The sequence below is a fragment of the Rhipicephalus microplus genome, chromosome X (genome assembly GCF_043290135.1).
Source record: "Rhipicephalus microplus isolate Deutch F79 chromosome X, USDA_Rmic, whole genome shotgun sequence".
Taxonomy (NCBI): Eukaryota; Metazoa; Arthropoda; class Arachnida; order Ixodida; family Ixodidae; genus Rhipicephalus; species Rhipicephalus microplus.
Genome location: NC_134710.1, coordinates 304503222 through 304527399, shown reverse-complemented (window position 1 = coordinate 304527399; position 24178 = coordinate 304503222). Strand labels below are relative to the sequence as shown.

Sequence of the window (24178 nt, the reverse complement as noted above, 5' to 3'; positions counted from 1 at the left end):
CATCCATTATTTGTGGCAGTAATTATAGAAATTAACGCATATAAATATTTAATTTGTGGTAATGGCCAGTCAGGCTGAAGGGGCAAATCGAACCCTTTCCTACAAATAGTCCATAGCTAGTTTAAAATTTGGGAAAAGCAGCCACTGGTAATCACCGCAGAGCGATGCATTCTGCTCAATTTAGCTGGAGAAACCTAAACCGAAACACCAAACAGTGCATCTACCATTCACTTCAACAATGCCCTCAATGACACTATTTCTCTTTTATTGGGGAAGAAGAATAAGCGAGCATCGATAAGCGGGCATGAAGCAAAGTGTGTAAATTATATGATAATGACAATAGAAACAGTGTCGCCATTGAGGGCGTTGTCGAAATGAATGATAGATGTGCTGTCTGCTGCATTTGCTTTCATTTCCCCAGCTAAATTAGCCAGATTGCATCACTCCAAGGTGATTACCAGTGGCTACTTTTTCAACATTTCAAAGCTGCTATGGACTTTTCGTAGGAAGGACTTGCATTCGCCCATTTGACATGACCAGGCACTACCAATGGTAAAAAAGGTAATTGTCTTCACTGCTATAATTAGTGCCATAATTATGTTTGTATGCATATGAAGATTCCTTCTGTCACAGGAAAAGCGACACCGCAACTATCACGCAAGTACCCCTTTTTCTTATTTTTAAAGGAGCACTGATATCAAATTTACTAATGCCAAGATTTTTGCGTCAGCGGGTAGCTATAAACCCTGTAGCAGCATTTCGCGACCTAAAAGGCTACTGAGGGATGGATAACTATCATTTTCATTGATTTATATCACTGGTACTTAGCACTATTGAAAACGGTCGGAAATCCCGCCATTTTCAGCGCTGGGAGCACCAGCAGCGGCGTTACCTCGTGGTCACTTCCAGATAACGCAACAGCTGACCACTTCTCCACAGAAAAGAGTGACGTCAGGCTCAGCTGCTCCACAAACATTTCATCTGCTATGCGGACACATTCAGTGATGCCTTGGCACCTGCATTGCTGTTGTCGCCGTAGGAAATGTCGACTCGCGTTGAACACGACAGTCTGGAGCTTGGAATCCCCGCGATTTGCGACGTCGCAAGTCATTTTTGCTTCGTTTGACCTTTTGCAGAACTGTGATTCCGAAATGCACGCTGTTCCAAGCAGCACTGCTGTCACAAAACTAGCGCTCAAAAAGGGCGCCCCGCCAAATTCTCGCGATAACAAGCGGGAGAGACGGCGCGAAGTCAACGGAAAAAAAAGAAAAAGAAAACAAGCATCCAAAGACTCTTCGGGCATGCGTCCCTCCCCTCTCGGAAGCGTGGGTTCGCCTACGAACCTCCTCGCATCGGCGCCCGAGCAAGCCCTCGAATGCTCTAGATGGAAAGGGGCGAGGAGATGCCACGTTGCGTCATCCGTCGCGGACGGCCCTCGTACCGTCTCGCCCTCTCCCCAGCCTTCGCTGTGTATCCCGCCGACTAAATGATGAGAACTTTCTGGAATCTCGCGCGGAAAGTATTTAACCGAGCAGCCGAGATGAGAGAGCAGGAGAAGACGGAAGTTAGCGCCAGAGCGCGTAGGTTATTCCGCCGTATAGTCGGTGAAGGTTTTGTCCGTAGGGACAAAGCAGGAGAAGAATAGGATTTCCACCTGAGTGGTGAAGGCTCGAGCTACAGGCAAGAGCGTGTGTCTACCGCTATCGAGCGAAGACGCGTGGCAACAGCTGCGTGTGTGAGGCCGACGTGTTTCCGGCGAAGAAGTTTGAAGCTTGGAGAGTGGCCAATTGAAGACTCGAGGTTTCCTGGAAGAGAAACTTTGGCGCAGTGGAACGCGAGGTTTCCTGGAAGAGAAACTTCGGGGGCAGCGGGACGACAACAATGCTGGACTTTGAGTGAGGGATTCTCGGAAGAGTATCATTCAGACTTTTGTTTCAAGAACTTTGGACTGAATAAGTTTTCTAACTCTTTAGTCTTTAAGTGTCTTGGTTGTTCAATGCATGCGACTGCATTGTAGTGCGTATTGTTGTCTGTGTCCGTTGTTTCGAGTGTGGCTGATTGTACTGTGTAGTACGTTGTTTGCTTGGTGACATATTGTACTCAACTATTGTGGAGTGTGCATACTTGTGTATCGTTTTTATCTGCCATAATTGAGAATATAATTTTGTTTTGTTTATCAACTCTCGGCTCTGACTTGTTCTTTGGGCCACAGCCAGCGTCCCCTGGCGCGCCAAAAAGGACCACTTCTAAATTGTCCACGCTTTCGTGGTGCGGTTCGGGGGGCCCATACTTCAGCCCTTGGACTTAGCCCGGCGATCGCCTCCCGAATTAACGGGACCTGTTACAACTGCAGAGGTGCCCAAGGATGCACTCTTCAGCCATGTTCACTGGTGTGTCTCAGCTAGCTATATTGGTGTGTTTTGGCGTGCAAAGCATTCAGGTATACGCAGAGGGGTCGATACAATATAGCTATCGCGAATGAGCATCATCGGAATAATAGAATACGTTTCCTGCTTTACAAGTTCTATTTTGCGCCTCCAGATGGTCCCACCTATCCAGCTTTTTGTGGTTAAGACAGTATTACCACTTTTAAGTGGGAGCAAAGTCTGCAGATTAACTAAAATTCAAAGATACCTGCGTGTTACTTATTGGCAATAATATCTGGCTATACGCTGTTCCACATTTGATAGCTCGTGGTCGGGTTTAAGTAACTTATGGCCTTCGTTTTCTAATTGGGCCCCATAAAATCACTTGTAACCAATAGTCTGCTGGCGTTTAAGAAATTGTGAAGACCTCCGTTTTTTGGTTTAAGTCCCAAAACAATTTTCAATATCTCGAATCGTCTGACTCAACGTACGTCTCTTGTAGCCCACAGTAAACACTTCCAGCTCTTTCTGAAAGGACCCTATAGGTGTCTATGTAAAGAAAGATCTCTCGGCGTTTAAGACTACGAAAGTCGCTAGTAACGCATGGTCAAGACTTCTTACACGCGGGTAAAATTTCCTAACAACCTGTGCCGTCATAAACGGGCCCTTGAACCAATATCATGGGTGATTATCAAACGCGTAAGTACAAGCCTTGCAATGAACTATCTCCAATGGTCTCTCACCGTCTAAGGCATCGCAAGTCTAAGGCATCGCAACCTATTGCCTTGTAACCAACGGTCTCTCAGCGGTCAAGACCGCGAAAGTCGTTTACAGCCCATGCAAAGTAATGAAACACACAAGGGCAAGCCAAAACTTTAATGAAAAAAAGAAGTCACAAAAAATGGTGGAAACCGGCTACAGTGACAAAAGTGTCCAAGATTTTTTAACAACTGCCATTGAGGAGACGAAAGGTCATTCGCCTGACCGTTGGGGCTCCAAGCTAGGCCTTCTCATAGCTGGATTCGGGCAGTAGGGTTAGCGGAATGGACAACTCTAATCTCTGCAAGCCGAAAAAAATGGCAAAAAAAAGCTCAGACCAAAGTCCTCGCGTTCTTCGGTGGTTGCACGAAGCCGCCTCCGCCCCGGCGTCAGGCCTCGCTCTCGGCTTCTTCTTCTTCCTTCCCGTCGAGCTTGTACTCCTTGAGCAGTTCATCGAACTTGGCTCGTTGCTTCGCCCGGGCCGATTCGAAGGCCTGCACGTACTCGATCTTGGAAAGATTCAACACGCTCTGGAGATCGTCGTGACTGAGGGCCTTCTCGATCTTCTTATGCAGGAGCTCCAAAAGGCGCGACACCTGCGTCTTCCGCATCTGGTTGTAGTCCAGGTCTGCCAGCATGAGTTTGTAGCTGCACTTGTCCAGGATTTGAATGATACGGCGGGTGTTCTTGATCTCGTGACATACAACGCGGTACTCTTCCGGTACGACCCTCATGGAGCGGCAGCGCCTCAGGAACGCCAACTTCGTGGTGTAAGTGGCGTAGTCGAAAATGGCTTGAAAGTAGCAGCTCACGAGCTCCATTGGGCGGCGGCCGTAGGCCTTGCGCAGGTGACGCTTCAGGTGAGAAAGCGCCAAAGCCTCACGAAAATCGATCGGGCTCTCGCTCCCGTCCGTCTTGGTGTCATCGAGCTGGCCCACGACATCTCCGCCACCACCCTTGATCAGATCAGCCATGGTGATGCAGCAAGGTCTGTCCACTACGAGGAATCAGGGCGATCTGAACGAGGCCAAGGCACGCGCCCCTCGAGCTTAGTGCTCGTGGTGCTTCATCGATGCTGATGCTGCTGCTCTCCGTGATTGTGAAGACATCGATGAGATTTGTCACGCGATGCCCGGCATCTAACAACATACTCTTTATCTTTATCGTACAGTTTGACCAACCAACACGCTAGGCCCCTAAGTTTGATGTCAGTTGGCCAGCGTGCGCTTGAATGAGATATGCGAAAATGTCGCCCTAATAAGAAACAAGATAAAGTTACAACTGCACGTGCTGTTATTAGTTCAAAAATTCTATATTTTCTTTAGTGGGTTAGTAAGTTTTTCATTTTACCTAATAACGTAAAACGGCTGCTTGCCGTAACAGAGGAAGTCGAAAAAATAAATGTAGACCCTAAGCGATATCGAAACCTGGTGAAAAGCATTTCTTTTTTTAATTTTGCACGCCAGCTGCCGTATTACATGACAGGTGCATGTTCTTAGCGATTCCAGCTGACAGCTCCGCACCACGATAGTTATGTGCGATATTTGTGAAAAGAAGGATGCTGATAACTAGCTAGCTAGTGTATGCACATGTATAGGTACGACGAGTTTCAAAATGTAATAAAGGTTTCTGTAGTACTTCGTTGAATAGTGGCGCATACCCGGTCTGGGCATGGGTTAGGTCACTACTACCTATATATGGGCACGTACTCATAAGCCCAGAGTTAAGGTAGGACAAACACGAGAAATACAACAAAATAAAGCAGCCGTTTAATATTGCGCAATATTTTAATAAATATATGTGCAATACACCTGAGTCGTAATCACATGTTAGAGCCTTTTATGGTCTTACATTATCCAATTTTCCCTAAAAGAATTTTGCCTGCTCGCTGGCACTAAACCTTTGGCAGTGCGCGCGCTTTCAATAATGTAGTGTAAAAGACAAGGAACGGACTGGTTACGGTAAGCTAATTCTTTAATTTTATAGGCTGCCGGGCTCATGGCCTAGCTGCGCTTGTCTGCGGGAGCTCGGGCGGGGCGCGCGGCTTGGTGCTCGACCGTTGCGCCAAGATGTTGAGGAACCAACCAACCAACCCACCTGCAGTAGCTGGTCACTTCGGGCTCTTTCGGATGGTGGTTTGGCAGAGCCTTGGGTGAATTTGACCTGTTAAAACTAGCTGACGTTGCATACTACTTGTTTACGCAATCGAATTAGTTCTAATGTCTCATTTGCCTTCTGGCCAAGAACACAGCCATTGGTCAGCCTCCTTGCCTAATGATGACTTGCTATTGAAATATTTTTTTTCCGCAGTGGTGTTGGCAGCGTCCCTGCTGCGCTGGTGCCCTCGAGTGGTGGATTTATTAGGCTCAACAACCCAAAGGCAATCTAGGCGGAGTTGCAGGCCATGACGCCACACTTCCAGCTGATAAGTGATGTTCGTCAGTTCGGAAGAGGTGGTTTGGTATGCTGATCGTCAGATCCTTCACGCGTTTCTGACATCCTAAAGTGCAAGACATTTGCTTCGGTCCCAGTGAGTGCGTTTATCCCACCTCAATTAGCGTGCGCTAAGGAAATTGTACGAGGAGTCGACTCTAGATTAACGCCCGATGAGACTCTGGAAAAGCTGCCTGATGCTGGGGTCATAGCTGTGCACCGGTGCAAGCGATTAGTTAACGGTGAGAAAGTCCCCACTGAGTCAGTTATTGCTACTTTTGCCGGCACTTCCTGTCCATCCGAGTTGAAAATATGGCCACTCATTTTCAGAGTCGAACGTCTCGCTTCTCGTCCTCTCCAATGTCAAAACTGTTGGCGTTTTAGTCACAGTGTAGGGGGCTGCAAATTAAATTCACGTAGCCGCATCTGTGGCGATGCCCATCCATCAAAGCAGTGCAACGCCGAAACATAAAAGTGCTGTCTCTGTGCAGGAAATCATGCGGCCGTTTACCTGAACTGCACCGCAAGGTCTAATGAAACGCAACTGCTAGAAATCATGGACAGACGTCGTTGCTCGTGGCGAGAAGCAATAACAGTTGTGAAGGATAGGGCCTTTGGATATGCCGTAGTCACTTTGAGGCACGAACAACTAAATGAGACGAAGATTCTGAATCTTATTGAAGCTGCAGTAGAAAAGGCGATGTCGAAAGCACTGGAACACATAGTTACGAGCGTATGTGAGTGCATCTCTCAAGTGTTTTGCTCACAGATGACACAGCCGGTTTCTGCAGTAGCAGTACCGATAGCCAAGTCGGCACCTTGTGCAGCGGAAGAGATGCCGAATTTAGCCCCACAGCGGCAATTCCGAGAGGAGAAAACCCCAATTTTGTCTGTACCTTCTATGTGGACCCACGCGGAGGATCAGAATGAAATGGGCGTATGCCAAAATTTCAGGCGTCAGAAGCGCACTGGATATCCTGTAAAATCTCCTTGCCCAAACTAAAAATCTAAAAAGGGCAACGAAAATTCCAGTGCTCTTAATAAAGAGAGCATTTTAGAAGCTGCCGTTGCTGAAGTGTTTCGCTCGTCAACATTGATACCGTGAAAGTAGTACAGTGGAATTGTAGGTCTTTGATTTCTGCTTCTACTGACTTACTTATCCTAATTAATCAATTATATCCAGATATAATCTTATTGCAAGAAACCTGGATTAACCCTGATAAGAATTTTAATGTAAACAATTTTAGAGCATTTCGGCTAGACCGTCTATCACTAAGAGGTGATCTAATTATACTGGTCTCGAATAAACTTTGCCGCACAGCGAGCATAGCTTTTAAGCTTATGTCCTCAGACTGTGAAATTTTGGCAATAGACCTCAGTCTACCAAGGCACCACCCTTTTTAACTTATAAACGCATATTTTTCTACGGATTTTCATAATACTTAACATTTAGATACTGCCTTGACTAATTGCAAGAATGATTTCCGTGTGACTGGTGATTTCAACCCACATCATGTTTCATGGGGATTTCAAACCGAACCTTCCGGTACTCTTCTGTGGGATTGGATGATTAATAAATACCTACCTGCCTAAATGAAAAAAAGCCTACATTTATTCGCGGACGGACACGATTGATGTTAGATCTTTTGTTTTGCAGCTCGAGTGTTTCAATAAAGTCTTGGAAAAACAATTGATTTTTCTTCAAACAGTGAGCATCTTCTTGTATACATTGAAATCTCCTGTGCTGTGAGATCTATTGAAAGGACGGAGAAAACAGTGATCAATTACAAAAAAATTAAAGACTGCTTGCGTTACATATTAGGGCAGTGTCCAGTGGTCAAAATGAAGATCTCGGCAGTAATGTCTGTCCCGCTTTAAAAATTTCCAAGAACACTAAAGAATTTGTAATTGCTTCGTCGTCAACCAAAAGTGCCCAACCTAGTAGATGATGGAATAATAAGTGCACACGAGACTATAGAAAAAGAAAAGCTGCATGGAAAAGACTTATATGTAATCAGAGTCCAAAAAATTTGGAAGGATTATCAGTTCATTGCAGCAACATTTAAACGCACCGTATCGCGAGCGAAAGAGCAAAATGACCAAGAACATTTCGAGTACCTGTCTAAATCGAATAACAAACGTGCTTTATTCAATTTCCTTCGTGGTAGGAAAAAGACCCCTATACCAGGAAACGTTGACTCAGTAGTTCGCACCTCACAAGAACTACAAGAATAATTAAATAAATTTGTTGAACAATTAGAAAACATGTTCTCAACGCGTCTTCCTAATTTGGCTTACACAACAGCCATCTATTACTACACAGAAATATCGACTTCCGCATTAAATCAAGCTATGGAAAGATTGCCAAATGCAGCACCAGGCCCCGATGGAATAACAACTACAATGCTAAAAATACTACACAGGGAATATCCGAATGCTCTTTTAGGTCTCGTCAATTATTCCCTTAGAAGACCATGGATCTCTTGTGAGTGGAAGATTGCGAAAATTATACCATTGCTCCAGAAACAGGGAGCAGACTATAGTTTAGACAACGTACGACCGATTACCTTAACGTCTAATGTAGTACTTAAAAGGTACTTCATGGTCGTATAATTAGGTTTAATAATGAGAAACAACTGTTCAGTTCTTCCCAAATTGGCTTTGCATCTGGATATTCTATATGTCATGCACATTAATTCTGGAAAATCGTATTCATATTGCCCGTCACAAAAAGCAGTTTGCGGCTTTCGTAACGCTAGACATATGTAAAGCATACGATAGTGTAGAGCATTCTATCTCGATTAATCAGCTATGCAGTCATGGACTTCCACCTGATATGGTAGCATGGGTGATGAAATTTTTAAGTAGAAGAGAATTCTATTGTTATCAAGGCGGTTTCTATTCCCGTTAGCAGAAGCAAACGCGAGGTGTACCTCAGGGGTCAGTACTTTGCCCCGTATTATTCAACATATTGCTTAGTTTCATCCCCGTTCAGCCAGATGTGAAAACCTATGTTTATGCCGATGACATTGCTTTCTTTGTTATGGCACATGACTTCCACCGTCTTCACACTATCTTTCAAGCGTATCTATATGAAATAGAACATTGGCTGGATGGATTGATGTTGAACCTGAATACCAGTAAGTGTGCTATTCTCGTTTTTCCTGTCCAAGATCCTGTTCACATATCTACTAATTACAAGCTTCAAGATATTCCACAAGTACAATCATTGAAATATCTTGGAGTCACGTATAATGAACATCTCAATTGGCGCCCTCACATTGAATACATCGCGAGAAAAACAGTACGCGCGATGGGCGTATGGCGGAGGTTGATCAATTGTAGATCAGGTATGAGAAGGAAGGCACTTTTGATTATATATAAAATGAATGTCCAACCTGTGTTAGAGTTTGGCTGCGTTCTTTTTTCTGCTCCATCAGCCTACAAACTTCGGCCACTCGTTGTATTGGCCGCTCGCATACGTGTACCCCACTCGTATACTTGTATATGTATACGTATACTTATAGAAGTTAAGTGTACTTGCACCCCGTTCTACCGGTTTTCTTTGTCGTTAGTAAGCTGTACGGGACGTTGCTGTTTCTGGCATTCTCAGACCCCATAGGCAGTGTCATGCATTTCGGACGGCCGCGTATGAACAGATCGTGTCTCCTCCGCTGACAAATATAGTCCCATGTGTTTGAAGGAAGTCTCAAATTTTATCGAATGGCTTTTGTACTGTTCCTTTGTTCTCATTTCTTAGCGTGCGGTATCTACGGTCCATAGAGGTGCGTCATCTGCATTTCTGGTGATGTCATTTTTTTGTATAATCTGCCTATTCTTGAGCGTATGTGATGTCTTCGTTGTTCTAAAATATTTGATGTATTTTCAATCCTTCCTGCACTGTAAACCAAACATGTTTGCTGCGTTATTGCGGAAAAACGCTGTACCATAGGCTGCATCATTTTTGTTACTATTTGCACAGTCCCACTCCCAATCGACTTGTTAGCAGTGTTCCAGTAAGGAAGGTGCGAATTGGGCTACCGTTTTACACAGTGCTCAGAGTAACGTGCTTCTTGTCAAAAAAAAAAAATAAACTAGCACCAAACGATGCATCATTCAAACGAGAAACCGCTTCAGCCATTCCTATAGCTGGATATCACGAAGTTGATTTATAGTAGGTGTAACACTGCACAAAATATTTTCCCTTGAATATGTAAAAATGCGTAGGTAACATGCTGTCAACCACTTCCATAAAAAAAATAAAATACCGAACATAACGTAGATCACACAAACTCTACAGCCCGTTCAACTCTCACGGAGAGCGTGGTAATAAAGAAATAAAATAATGGCGGCTAAAGAACGACAGCTGCTCCGTAGGGCCATTTCTCACACAATATTCATAATACTTTTGCTACATGTCGCAAATAACAAACGTGTTTTCTTTAGATTCAACTTGAGGCATACGTAATAAGCAGATTTATCTTCTGCAAGTACAAGGTGATTTAAAATTTTCCAGGCCACTATTCAAATTATTCCTGTGGCAGTGTCACCTGGAAACTTTTGACTGCGTCTGCACATGTTAAAAATTTGCAAAGCGAACTTAAATGTTTTAAAACCAACAAGAACAATTTTTCTCCTCACTGAAAGAGAAATTTGTTTTCCCATCATAAAACAAAATACAGCACAGACAATCAATAAATTGTGTAAATGAAAATTGTCATAAATTGATTTTATTTCGGCAATTTTGTATCTGGGATTTATAATACAACGAAGGAATACCATAAATTCCAGATACCCATAGCACCTCTGCTGTTTTCCCATTGTAACACTATTCTGCAGACTTCTTTTCTGAGAAAGAGGAAAAACGTTTTGTAAGCACTACCAAAACAGGTGACTAGAAAGCAAAAAACATTGCGAGCACTATTCATTAATTTATTTATTTCAAGACTCCTAACAGGTCTTGTTAGAGGCACTAAGTTGCAGCACAAAAATAAGTGATTGCGCATAATAAATATTATTACAAATCATACAGATTGAAAAGGCTGAAAGCACACACAACTTCATAAACACACCAAAACATTGGCTACCGATATTAGTAAAGGAAAAAAAAAGGAGTAATTCAACGTATTACACAATACAACGATTAGGGCCATGCCATGCAAAATCACCCAGCATTTTTTCGACCATCGCAGATATGGTAAAAAAAATTCACATGTTTCTCAAAGTGCGAAACTCGTCCTGGTAATTTATTTCTAGTGCCAAAAATTTTCTCCCTATTTATGAGAGTCTTTAATATGGCACCAAGTGAGGTAAAAGTCGTCAAACAACAATTTCTTCAAAACTCGTTTTAGAATGCACTCAATAAATGGCATTTATGGCACGTATTGAAGTGATCTAATTAAAAATAATGACTTACTTATGGATATAAATTCCTCGACAGCTTTTCCCATGAGCATTACTGAATAATGTTGCTAAGTTTAGGATTTTTTTCCGGGAACATGGCAAATTTTAAGGACACAAATAAAACATGTCCTGGCGACCAGTTTGATATGCTACAAATTGAAAAAAATCTACGCACTGAAGTTTAGCAGATAGCCTGCAAAATTTTTGAATTTCACTTTTTTTAGAAAAGCTCTGTATTCAGCATCAAAAAACTTACCTTGGTGGTCCGACAACAAGTACGCACAACATTTCATTTTAAAGCTCTCTGTACTAGCTAAATATAGGTGAAGTTACTAAAGAGTATTATGTTTTAACCTTAAGAAATATTTTTTTTGAAATTGCATATCTCCGCCAGCTTTCCGCCTAATTAACTCAAGCAGCATGAAGTACTCGAAAGGGCAATTTTCAGCAGAATTACACAAACCTGAGGTACAGACAGCAAGCTTGATGTGGAGCAATATTCATTGGAATGAGGCTATCATCTGCATTCGATTGCCAACAGAGGTGCGCTGCAATGAATGTGGCCAGAGTGTGGAGACCAGTAGCGTGGCAATATATATATATATATATATATATATATATATATATATATATATATATATATATATATATATATATATATATATATATATAATGCGTGGGGGTGGTCTGTGAGGGGAAAGCGACTTCGGTCATACTTTATGTACAGTCTTGGGTGTTTGTGTGCATGTAGATATACACATGCACAACTAAGAAAATCACAGCATACCCACGAAGTGAATGATGATGTGTAGGGCGAAGCTTCAGAGGGTTTTATCGGTAAACCATGAATCCGTTTTTGTCGCTCGCACTAGCGCCTTCTGCTGAGTCATTCATAAACTAGGCGGTCACAAACCAGTCACAGTTGAAGGACACACCCATGGCTTTAAGACAAAAAAACACCTGGACTGCGCTGGGGGGGGGGGGGAGTTAAGCAGTTGCTCTTACCTTCCTGGATAAGCCACTGGTGATGACTCCCAGATGAGCTATCAAGCCATTAAGAAAATACAGTACACAATAATCCTTTATGCACAACACAAACGAGACTATCAGTTTAGCTACCAGTTCTTAATTTAAGGTTTTTTTTCCACTTCTGTATTGATATGACAGGCTTTGGGACTCGGGAAGCAGGGTGCTCTTCTGAAATCTGGAAAAATAAGACACGTTTGTTTTACGATAGAATTTATCAGTGTACTGCATCAATCCTACTAGCATGCTACAAAGCGTGTGTACTGCATATGGCTAAATATTTTTATTAAGCATATAAAACACACCTACTGCATATGCAGAACTCCCCAGGAAAGTAGGATTTCTGACTTTATGTCTCTAAAGCTGCATAACTCACCTGGAAGCCACAACACTGATTCCAGTCCTTGTAGCACACCTCTGTTGGCAATAGAATGCAGATGATAACCCATTTCGAATTTCAATTGCTCTGTAGAGAGCCCCAAATTGGCTCTCTATGTTCCAGGTCAGTGGGATTCTGCTGAATATAGCCCTTGCAAGTGTGTCATTTCACTTGAGTTACATAGGCGAAAGGCTGGCGCAGACACATCATTTAAGAAAATGTTTTTCAAATTTAAAAAATAATGCGCTCTAGTACTCTTCCCCTATCAATAGCTTTTACATTGATCTTTACTTAACAAGGCAAGTTTTTGATGCTGAATAGAGAGTTTTTCCCAAACAAAGTGACATTCACAATTTTTTTCAGACTATCTACTATAACACCAGTGCTTAAATTATTTTTAATTTGTACCATGTTGACAGGCCACCAGCACATATTTTATTTGTGTCCTTCAAACTTACCATGTTTGTGGAAAAAATCCCAAGTTTGGCAAATTTAGTCAATATTGCTCATGAGAAAATCCCTCTAAAAGTGGATATACATAAGTAACTCAATATATAAAAGTTAGATCATTTGATTACCTAGCCAGAAATGTCTTTTATCGTGTGCATTCCAAAAAGGCTTTTGAAAAAAAATTGTTCTTTGATGCATTTTACCTCACTTGGCGCCAAACTACAGACTCTCATAAATAGGAGGAAAATTTTTGGCTATGAAAATAAATGGCTAGGACGAGTTTCGTACTTCAAGAAACATGTGGAAGTTTTATCAGCCATATTCGTGATGGTCGAAAAAACGCTAGAGTATTAGGAATGTAATGACTCATTAGAGATAAGATCAACAGATATACAGGGTGTTTTAAGAAATGTGTCAACATTTTTTTTTACTTAGAAAAAAGAGGAGTTTGCATGCTACATGCGGTGTTGCCTTCCTGTGGCAGAAGACATCTTCAGATAGGCACACCCATTAATTAGGGCAGTAAATATAGAAATTAACACAAATAAATATTTAATTTGTGGTAATGGCCAGTCAGGCTGAATGGGCAAATCGAACCCTTTCCTACAAATAGTCCATAGCTAGTTTAAAATTTGGGAAAAGCAGCCACTGGTAATCACCGCAGAGCGATGCATTCTGCTCAATTTAGCTGGAGAAACCTAAACCGACACACCAAACAGGGCATCTACCATTCACTTCGGCAATGCTCTCCATTGCGACACTGGTTCTCTTGTATTGGGGAGAAGAATAAGCGAACATCGATAAGCGGGCACGAAGCGAAGTGTGTAAATTGACAGTTGATAATGACGAGAGAAACAGTGTCGTCTTTGAGGGCGTTGTCGAAATGAATGGTAGATGTGCTGTTGCTGCATCTGTTTTCATTTCCCCAGCTAAATGAGACAGATTGCATCGCTCCAAGGTGATTACCAGTGGCTGCTTTTCCAAAATATCAAAGTGGCTACAGACTTTTCGTAGGAAGGACTTGAATTCACCCATTTGATTCGACCAGCTACTAGCAGTGGTAAAAATTTTAGTTGTCTTAACTGCTATAATTACTGCCATAATTAATGTTTGTAGGCATCTGAATATTCCTTCTGTCACAGGAAAAGCAACACCGCAACTAGCATGCAAGTACCTCTTCTCTCTAATTTTTAAATGAACACTGATATCAAATTTGCTCATGCCAAGATATTTGCGTCAGCGAGTAGCTATAGACCCCGTAGGAGTGTTTCGCGACCTAAAATGCAACTGAGGCATGATTAACTATCACTTTTATTGATTTATATCACTGGTACCTAGCACTATTGAAAACGCCCAGCAATCCCGCCATATTTAGCGCTGGGAACACCAGCAGTGGCGTTACCTCGCGGTCACCTCCAGATCACGCCACAGCTGACCAGTTTTCCACGGAAAAGAGTGACGTCAGGCTCAGCTGCTCCGCAAACATTTCGTCTGCTAGGCGGACACATTCAGTGATGCCTTGTCACCTTCATTGCTGTCGTCGCCGTACAAAGTGTCGACTCGGGTTCAATACTATAGCCTGGAACTTGGAATCCACGCGATTCACGACGTCGCGAATCATTTTTGCTTCGTTCGACCTTTTGCAAAACAGTGATTTCGAAATGGACGCCGTTTCAAGCAGCACTGCAGAGGTGCCCGAGGATGCACTCTTCAGCCATGTTCACTCGTGTGTCTCAGTTAACTATATTGGTGTGTTTTGGTGTGTAAAGAATTCAGGTATACGCAGAGGGGTCAATGCAATATAGCTAACGCGAATGAGCATCAGCGAAAAATAGAATACGTTTCCTGCTTGCCACGTTCTTTTTTGCGCCTCCAGATGGCCCCACCTATTCAGCTTCTCGTGGTTAACACGGTATTACCACTTTTACGTAGCTGCAAAGTCAACAGATGAACTAAAATTCAACGACACCTGCATGTTACTTATTAGCAATGATACCTGACTATACGCTGTTCCACTTTTGATAGCTCGTGGTCGTGTTGATGTGTAACACATACGTGATATAAAACACACCTTCATAGCACTTTTTTTGTGCTTTGAACTAGACGACTGCAACTCACCTGCAACTAACGATTCCCCGACATTCTGACCAACAAGCACGCGTTTAATGATGCTCTTTTCTTTCGCCGTTCTTCTGTGGTGGTTCTTATGTTGATAATTTCACGAAATCATTCAAACTGGTGCGACGAAGATAAGACGCGAGGAGGGAGTGCATTTCTGCGCTTCAGCGCCAGTTGGCGCTACGATAAAAACACTCGGATCGTACTCCTCATCGTTACTAGGGCATCGTCACTCAGGATGGTATTTGTGGAATGTATCACACCGAACACGTAGCACTAGTGTCGATGTCACAGAGCAGTCCATTTTTCGTTTTTTCTTAGTTTTTCTACACTGTTTGTCATAGAATTAAAATAACTTACACGACGGATGCCGTTCAAATTTGGCCAAGAAGGCTTATGCATAGCAAGCGGTCGAATGATGAGCACATCTAGATCTTGAAAGTTGATGTCAGTGCTTCTTTAAAGGATGTTGGACACATTTCTGGAACCACCCTGTATTTCGTACACATGCAGACAATGCGAGATAAAAACGAAGTGTATGAGAAACGAGCAAGGAGAAATAACGAACTCATAAAGAGACAACCCCATAGCCAGGAATTTTTTTCGGGGACTTTCTTCATTACTCATGCTCAGTAGGACAACCCACAACATGCGAATTCCGGGGGGGGGGGGGGGGACAAACCCCTGAGGCACCGCTCAAGCTACAGGCCTCCACTAAGCACACTTTCTTGGAATACACCAAACGTCACATAAGCAGAAGAAAAGTTGTCATTTTACACAGATGTAATTGGTGTTCTTCCCAAAAGAAAGTCTTCAATCCAAGTGTGCACATCAAGAGGATTGTGTTGCGGTATTGGTAAAATATGTTGTGAGAAACCCTATCAAGAGCTTTTGAAAAATATGGAACCAATGCGCGAGCCTGAGGGCCGATGTCAAGTAACAAATGTATACAGTCAAAAAGGCCAGCAAGTCCAGTGTCACATGAGAAACCTTACGAAAGCTGCTCTGATAATTGAAAATTACGTTACGAGCTTCCAGCTAGAGGCTTTGCCTTGCAACAGGAAAGCTGCTACTTATCACAGATTAAACTTCGTAATTATTATACATGTTGGCATTAAGGGGTCTGATCTTACTAGTTGAAAAGTAGCCTAAACATGCACTCTCAAAGTAGAAGGTATGGTTGCTGACTTTTTATACAAGCTCCACCAATCATCCCATTGAAGTAATGCAAAATTACGAACGAAAATTTGGATGCCCTAGCCGTCGTTGTTTCGACTTTTCGTGCTCTAGCTGGCTATCTTGGTATGCTGTGAAACACAGCAACAAGATGAGTGATGTTTACAATACTCTTGCTAGGTTGCCAGCACTAAATGTTTGCACTCACATTGGCTCAAGGTTACCAGTGTCAAATTTAACACAAAAATTACAACTGCGGGTCTCGAAGGTCACATTTCGAAGGCTATGTTTTGAATGTGCGATGTCGAAAGCAAATTTCAAACTGGATAACGACAACAAACTCAACATCATATACATGTCACAGGTTTGCTTCACGCTCACTGACGTGAAAGAACACTAACATTGAGTATGAAATCTTGACTAGTACTATAGCCTCATGCAACGAAGATATGGGTGTGCTTATGAGGTGCTTGATCACCTGTCACTGTTCCATGCTAGCTGGACTGAGAACACTAAACCTTCCAGAATTGGCAGTGGGGGATGCAGTGAAAAAGACGGCACTTGGATACCTTGCTGGCGATGAGGTGACACAAATTCCTGCAACATCACGACACCCTGATGCTTATGGCATAAACAGTCATAGTGGCACTGGCATGAGAGGTGACAGCGGGCCCAAGAACAATAGAAGCAGCACCTGGAAGAGAATAAATAGTGAATGTGACATTGTAACTGCTGTGTTATGGCCTCATCAAATACTGTGACATGCTTGCCCAACATGATGTCAAACCTTTTTCATCAGTAGCGTGTGTGCATACCTGCACACTACTGCCTGTCGAATGTGGGTACTCCCTGTCGAATGTGGGTAACATGGAATTGCCTGCCTATGTTAACTCAGAAATAGCAAAAATTCACTTTGGAAATCTCTGAGCAAGCATTAAGGAGAAAGTACAACAGACCATCTGTTGCTAATAGTAGCAGCTTCACAACGAGTGAAAAATTTCAATGGAAAAATACAGTAAATATCGTGTTGTGGCTCTAGTTGAACTTTGGAAATCCAGGTGGTGTACATAGATAGCCACACTAGTGGTTGTAAATGTTCCAGAAAAGACTAATCAGGCTTCGTATAGGAGCAATGTCGAGTGTTTGCAATGTTGGCTATCCTCGTTTAAAACAATGTGATAAACAATAAATATGTACTTATATATGACTCGATAAGCTTCAATGAAGCGCTGTTTTACCTGGCAGAAATTATAATATGCACATCATCACACGGTGGCATGCACCTGATTTTGATAAACCTGAAGTCTGTGCTCTTAAAAGCACAGATGTGAGTGCAGGCATGATATTGCACTATCAGCTACTCCATAGGAATTAGTGTGATCGACATGCCTGGGAAGCCCTTGATATGCTGACAGCCACTAAGATTACACGACTATATTGATCAACTTAGTAACAATTGACTGAAAGAGTAAAAAAATGCAGCCAAGACAGCTTGCCATTGACTCTTTCACATGAAATCGATTTCCACAAATCCCGAGATTCACTGTACTGTATTTGGATTTAGTCCATGAGAATGTATAAGAACCACACCTTTTAAAGTTATTTTCGTGCCTTCTGCTGCATTGCAAATAATCTATATCCCAAGTATAAGACCAGCAGAATTTAATAAAAACTGGATGTTTAGAATAAGTGTGTTAAATCAAATATATGCAAGAAAATATGAAAGTAAGCATACATGGGCTCCAAAAACATCTCGACACTAATTAACCTGAGCTAATCACTTGCCCTGTAATATTTGAGTTGTCTCTGAAAAGAATAAGAGCTTTTCAATTTATTATACAAACGTTGGCCCTATTGCAACCTATCATGTAAACCTTTTTGCATTTAAAAGCTAGTAGTGACCAGAGCACATAGACTTGAGAGTGTGCAAAAAAGGCAGCCCTTTTGCGAATGTAAAAGCTTCTACTGAAATGAGTTGTGACATTTGTTCCCAATTTTAAAAAAATAATTGATTCTATTTTATTCACAATATCAAGGTATCAACTTGGTTTTCAAGTGAAAAAATGAATTGATTCTATTTCATTACCAACTTTAAGTATCAAGTCTGTCCCTTTTAAGGTGGAAGTGACATCAAAGATAGTAAGTAGCTTTCACCCTGCAAACTTCAAACTGAACTGAAGAAAAGAACACAACTTCTTAATGAAGCTTCACCTTAAAAAAATCAACAACCGTCATGATGAGTGCCCCACTATGGTTTAAGTGTTTTTTCGCTTTTCTAATCTTCGACAAGCAGTTTTTAACTGCTGATAACAGCAGCCATATAATCTGCAAATGCTTTAATAAATGTCAGTAGCTAGCAGTGTCTTCGTATTCCTTTTTTTTCATCCGTGCATCTAAACTTTGCTGTAACTACATGACATGCACTGTCACTTCAATACAGCTGTATTGGTTCATGATTAAACATACCCCTTTTTTATTTCAATTGATCATTTTTCTAATTGTGGTCTTCTTGCCACTTTCAAACCATATTGTACAGGTGTCGCTTACCAGTGCTGCATAAGCACACTATTCGCACTATCAGAAGATAGCTGCATATGGTGAAATGCACCCTAGTATGGTTTGGATCTCTCGTTTACTTATGCAGGCTAATACTAGATAGTAAACTATTAAAGTAAGCATGGACGACACTAATATGTTGTCTAAATGTTCCTTATGCCTGTGCAGCTAGTACTCACCACTAGGTCGCATTGCTTCAAGGTATAAACACGGGCAAGCACACAGTCCTGCAACCACATCAAAAACGTTTTTGTCTCCTAAAATAAACTTTATTTGACAGTAACCAATGAAGGGTACTACTAAATGTGATATTTACCATATTTTTTACTAGGACCACCTCATCGCAAAATTTACAACCAAAGATTTAAAAAACAATATCTTTGCAACTTTTTCACCAGCTGTAAATATGATTTCGCACTGTACACATAAATAATTATTTTGCCTACAGAAAAAAATTCTGATAATCAGCTAATCCGAACTATCATATTTGACTAAATGTTATCTCTCCATGAAAAAAAATCCCCAATATGGACCATATTTTCACACAGAAAGTTCTACACAGAAAATTTGTTCCTAACCGGATTGGGGATTAACACAAGTTGAAAAAAAATTCCTGTGGTTTCACGTCCCAAAACCACGACATTATTATGAAGGACGCCGTAGTGGAGGCCTGCGGAAATTTGCACTTTTAGGTTATCTTTATCGTGCACTGACATTGCACAATACATGGGCCTTTAACATATTCCCTCCATAAAAACACGACTATATGCGACAGCCGGCATCGAACGCGCGGTCAGCAGCTGACCACCATAGCCACAATACCACCACGGCAAAAGAAGCACAGATTTTTTTATTATTTTTTAACGCGTTTGACGAGTAGTGGTTTCCAGCTTTCTGGAAGAATTCTTATGCCACTTTACATTTCCTGAGTTACAGTTCTCTCTGGCTGTCAGCACCTCGGTTACTGTACCTCGTTGCTACTTGCCTTCAGCTACCTTTTATTAGACAACGCGGATGAGATGAACTTCAGCCCGACGGGGAGAACACGCATGTAGGCTGCAACGCGCCAAGATTTCACGCTAGATATCGCCTCGTCTTTCGGCGCAGCGGCGTACCGGCTGCGTAAACAGAACGCCGCCAGCGTAACGGGAGGCGCACTCATTAAACGGCTGCAGTGTGGCGTTGACAAGCCCGAACACTGTTGGCATAGAGTAATGCAACTGCTGTGGACAACTAATCAGAGCGCAATGAAAATGTTACGCTCGAAATGCAAACATGACCAACACAATCAATTGGCGATTTCCGTAAATGCTGTATTCTCTGCTCTCAGTACGTACTCTGTCTCAGAAAAAGCATGCATGATACAAGCCGTGCGAAACCGACATCGACATAGAAGCACTGCGTTTATAGCCTCGACTTTCTCTCGAAGCGGCCTAATCTGAGATACTGCGTAGGTACTACACGACACAGATCATTAGTGGCACGAGTTGTAACCCAAATGGCGAATAAATGTGAAGTTAGGCACTCACCTCCAAGATACAGTCTGGATTAAAAAAAAAAGCAGCGTCAGCCGGGTCCTGTTCCTTGTGTGCGTCCTAGCCGTTGAAGAGGGTAGTCGGGTTAGTGACTAGAGTAGTGACTGCCTTCCTGGCGATGGCAATGCGCCCGCCGTGATCGAATGGTTTCTTTTTCCGCGATGTCCGCCTAAACCACCGTTTGGGAACAAATACAGCTTCGTAGAACAAAAGCGGGGCAGAACACGTCGTTGCGATGGATGCTGTGATGGTATGCGACGGCCATATTAGTATAAATGTCTTGATGTCATCGGCATTGCAAATGATTACTTTTGCCTAATTTTTTTTAATGGAGGAGACACTTGTTTTTTGCACTATTCAGCGAAACACCATTGGTGAACGTGTGCGGTATCCATGATATTCGAGAAGTGGTAAAGTCTGTGATTCTTAAACGTATGCTGTATCCTTGATGTTCGAGAAGGGGTGGAGTGTGTTTATTTCCTGGACTCTATGTCTGCTTTTCTGTCCATAAATACGCGCTTTTTTTTTTTTTTGCAGTGTAAGCTCATCTTTATGGTTTAACTGCGCTGGAATTAGAGACAACAAAACGCGTGTTGTCGTTTTTTTTTTTTTTGTTGGGTCGTTCGTGTTTTTGGCTCAGGTGAATGTTTTTAATGTGTCGTGTATAACTGCTGGGAAAGAAACCGTGTGGGAACAAATTTTGGAGGTCGTGTCCTGCCTGTCAGCAATGAACGCTCATCATACGAGACCTAGACTACAAAAAGGGCCCTATATAAGACCAGATAGCGCGTTGTTTCCTTTTCTTTTATCAAGTTCTTCATCCCTCACACCAGATATCCACTTCTTGCGATAATGGTGACACAATGGTGTAGGAGACAGAAAAAAATTATAAGAAAGAGGGGGAAATGCATTAGTTCTACTATTTCATTTGAAACGTGACATATTTATCTTCGCACATCGGTCTCGGGTCATGATGGTGGTCCCTTACGCTTTGTTTTACGCCTTCTTTTCTGAGAGCTGTTGTATAAAGTAGACACGCCATTCTCGGTGACCTATCGAGCCCTTACAAGGAAACATCAAAAACAGTTCTTGCATTCTGTTTCAGCTCCTACTTTCTCTGCGTCACGTTCATTCTCCTCCATCCTTGGCTATTCCCTAATGGCGTGAACTTTTCCCCCAGATAAAAGGGTCTGACTGGCCTTTTCGAATTTCCACGAATTGACCAGAAAATGCCAGTTTGACCCTCTCATCGAAAAGGGTTTATTTTTATGTTTTCGTGAGCTGACGTCAGCGTTGTTCGTGGTCAAATGTATGCAAGCTATCACAATTTATTTGCATACGCACAATGTTACCTCATGATTTGGGTAGCTTGTTGTGTTTTACTCAGTTTTACCAAAAATTTTAGTGAAGTTACTGAATAGAAAAAGAAAAGATTTACTTGGAGGTAAGAGCAGAAAAAGTTTATTTCCCTCGAATTATTACGTCTTGGTAAGAGCGTTTGCACTACCGTGAGTACATTTCAAAGAATAATGAATATATTATGGCGATAAACACCTTTTACTTAAAGAGGAGGCCGAACTGAAGTGGCCATAATATTGATTCAGACAGAGTTTTTATGTGCTAGCTTCACATTCGCCTTCTCCATCATTGTCTTTGCGAGTTCGCTGCTATATTGGTTATGAAATCTCTCTCGCATGCTAATCGACCAGCCCCAGCATTATTAAATAACGCAAAAAAGGCCCTGTGTACTGCGTAGCGGATCACCCTAACCTAACGCGGCGCTCCTCAATGAACAAATCAGACATTGCACTCGCAACGGGTGCAGCTCTGTTCTTCTTGGCCCACTCGACACTTTGTGAATTTTCGGGTGTAATGTGTTTAAAGACAGTACCTGCAATGGCTTACTTGCAAATGTTTCAGCGACGTAAAATGTCGCTGCCCGCGAGTGTTCTGAAGTCAGACTTGCAATCACTTCTCCTAAGTGCAAGCAACATAGTGACATCATGATCTGCTAACAGCGAGAGAATGAGGAAACTGTATTGAGGGGGGATCGATTGACAACACGCTGGGCAGCCTGACAGACACTATTAACATAGTAGGCGCTCATTGAATGACCGGCGACACTGGAGGAGCTGTGCCCCCTTTTTATATCCAACATTAGAACTCAATACCAAAGCATGCTCTAGAAAGCGAAATCTTGTAACCTTATTGAGCACCAGCACTGAAAATGAGATATCTCTCAGTGCCGCTTATGTGTTTTTTTATTTTTTGACAGCAAACATAAAGGAAAAGATTATCTGGAGTTTATCTGAAGAAACACTTTCACTTCTTTGCACTATTTCTTAGGCCTATTTTAGCCCAACATTTGCATCACCTAAAACCATCCTCAACCGGACGTTTAGTCAACACAGGAATTGAGAAATAGTCGTTACTTACGCGGCAAACGGCTACACCAACACTACTAGCGAATCAAAACAGCACTTATTTGACGCAGGCATAACGTTGTGCTCGTCGAAGGGGTTAGGTGTTATGAGGTTTTCAAGTAGACGCAAACGAGTGGAGCCGAATAAATAATAAATTAGGCTGCCTAAATCGATTTCCGTGTAAAGGCTGTCTGAAACGAGAAAATTTCATAAAGTGGCTGGAGTTGCATAAGCCGGAGCTGTCTGGCCCCGCATGTGTTTGGTGACCTGCAAGATGATTGTTTGACGACATACAGTTTATACATGAGTGGGCCTCTCTCCTTCGAGACTCCTACAAGGCATGTTATTTCTAATATTCTCAGCTCTGTTTACATCGTTTACTCTGCTTTGTTTTGAGAGAAGGCACACAGTGTGTCAGGCAGGAAATCGCAACACCTGAAAAAGAGAGTAAGGTGTCCACCTGGCAGGAATGTCTTTTTTTAATTTTTATTTTTATTTTTGAGTACGCTGTCAGAAATCAGCCTGAAGATGAAAAGTGGGAAATAGAATCACAAGAACGGCAAGCAGCCCGAACAGGTCGACACGCCTAGAATTGGCCCCTATCACCAGCATATTAGCTGCAGACTTAATGAAGTGCGTCAGCAATGCCTGAGTTGCCCATGTAAGCCTATATGCATGGTCCAAGTACTTTTGCCTGTGAGAATAATTCCTAGTTTGTTCAATACAACATATCAAAAAATCTCATTCGATGTCAAAATTAATCCTAAAGACATCTGTTCAATACAACATATAAAAAAAATCTCATTCGATGTCAAAATTAATCCCAAAGACATCCTCAGTGGTATAACCCCAGGTGTCACAGAATGGCGTATCTCACACTCTGTCTAGGAATGAGGAGCCATTTGCGTGGCCTCCTTGTATAATAGACAGCAAAGCCATGTTTTCACGGTGGTGGTTGAAGTCTTACCATGTTTTCAAAGCCTCCCTAGGTGATATAACGGCCCATTCACGTGTGAATAAACAAAATGGCAGATGTGCGCGAAAAAAACCCATTATCATTCAGTTATTGCAACTTATTTAACATAACGTAAGACCAGGTGATTACCAAGAAAGTCATCAAGTTCGAGCAGCGGCAGAGCTAAGTTTGTCACGCCGTGCAAATTTTAACAGCGTATAATTTCTTAGTTAATGGTACGACCCGCTGCACGAGGTCACGGGTTTGATATCGGTCATAGTGATTGCGTCACCATGAAAGGCAAACACGCTTGCGTAGCATGGTTTTGGTCAACGTTAAGAAATATTTTTATGTAGGGTTTTACGTTCCTAAAGCACGATATGAATATGAGAGGCACTGCAGAGGGGAGCTACAGCAATTTCGACCACCTGGTGTGCTGACCTCGCACAGTACACAAGACTCTACCATTTCGCCTTCACCGAAATGTAACCTCTGCTGCCGGGATCGAACCATGGCGGCGGCACGTTCAGGTGTTCAGGTGTTTAGGTGTTTTTATTTTTGGGCATAACACATACAGGGTTTGCCCGCGAGGTAAGGCA

The 24178-nt window shown here is 42.3% G+C and overlaps 2 protein-coding genes across 4 annotated transcripts in view; one reads left to right on the top strand and one right to left on the bottom strand.

Moving 5' to 3' along the window:
* LOC119161351 (high-affinity choline transporter 1) overlaps positions 1–24178 on the top strand; it is a 96640-nt gene that overhangs the window by 9868 nt on the left and 62594 nt on the right. The window contains exon 2 of one of the 3 annotated variants that reach the window (XM_075879460.1): positions 5436–5586. The exons of 1 other annotated variant lie outside the window; for it this stretch is intronic. In XM_075879460.1, the coding sequence (XP_075735575.1) occupies positions 5530–5586 (57 nt within the window). In that variant the 5' untranslated portion in view covers positions 5436–5529. Of the gene's footprint in view, positions 1–5435; positions 5656–24178 lie in introns of those variants that run through there. One more of the 3 variants, XM_037413787.2, reaches the window with a different exon arrangement.
* LOC119162121 (uncharacterized) lies at positions 3207–4239 on the bottom strand. Its single transcript, XM_037414595.2, has one exon. It carries the CDS (start codon positions 4097–4099, stop codon positions 3515–3517), a length of 585 nt encoding a protein of 194 aa, XP_037270492.2. The 5' UTR covers positions 4100–4239; the 3' UTR covers positions 3207–3514.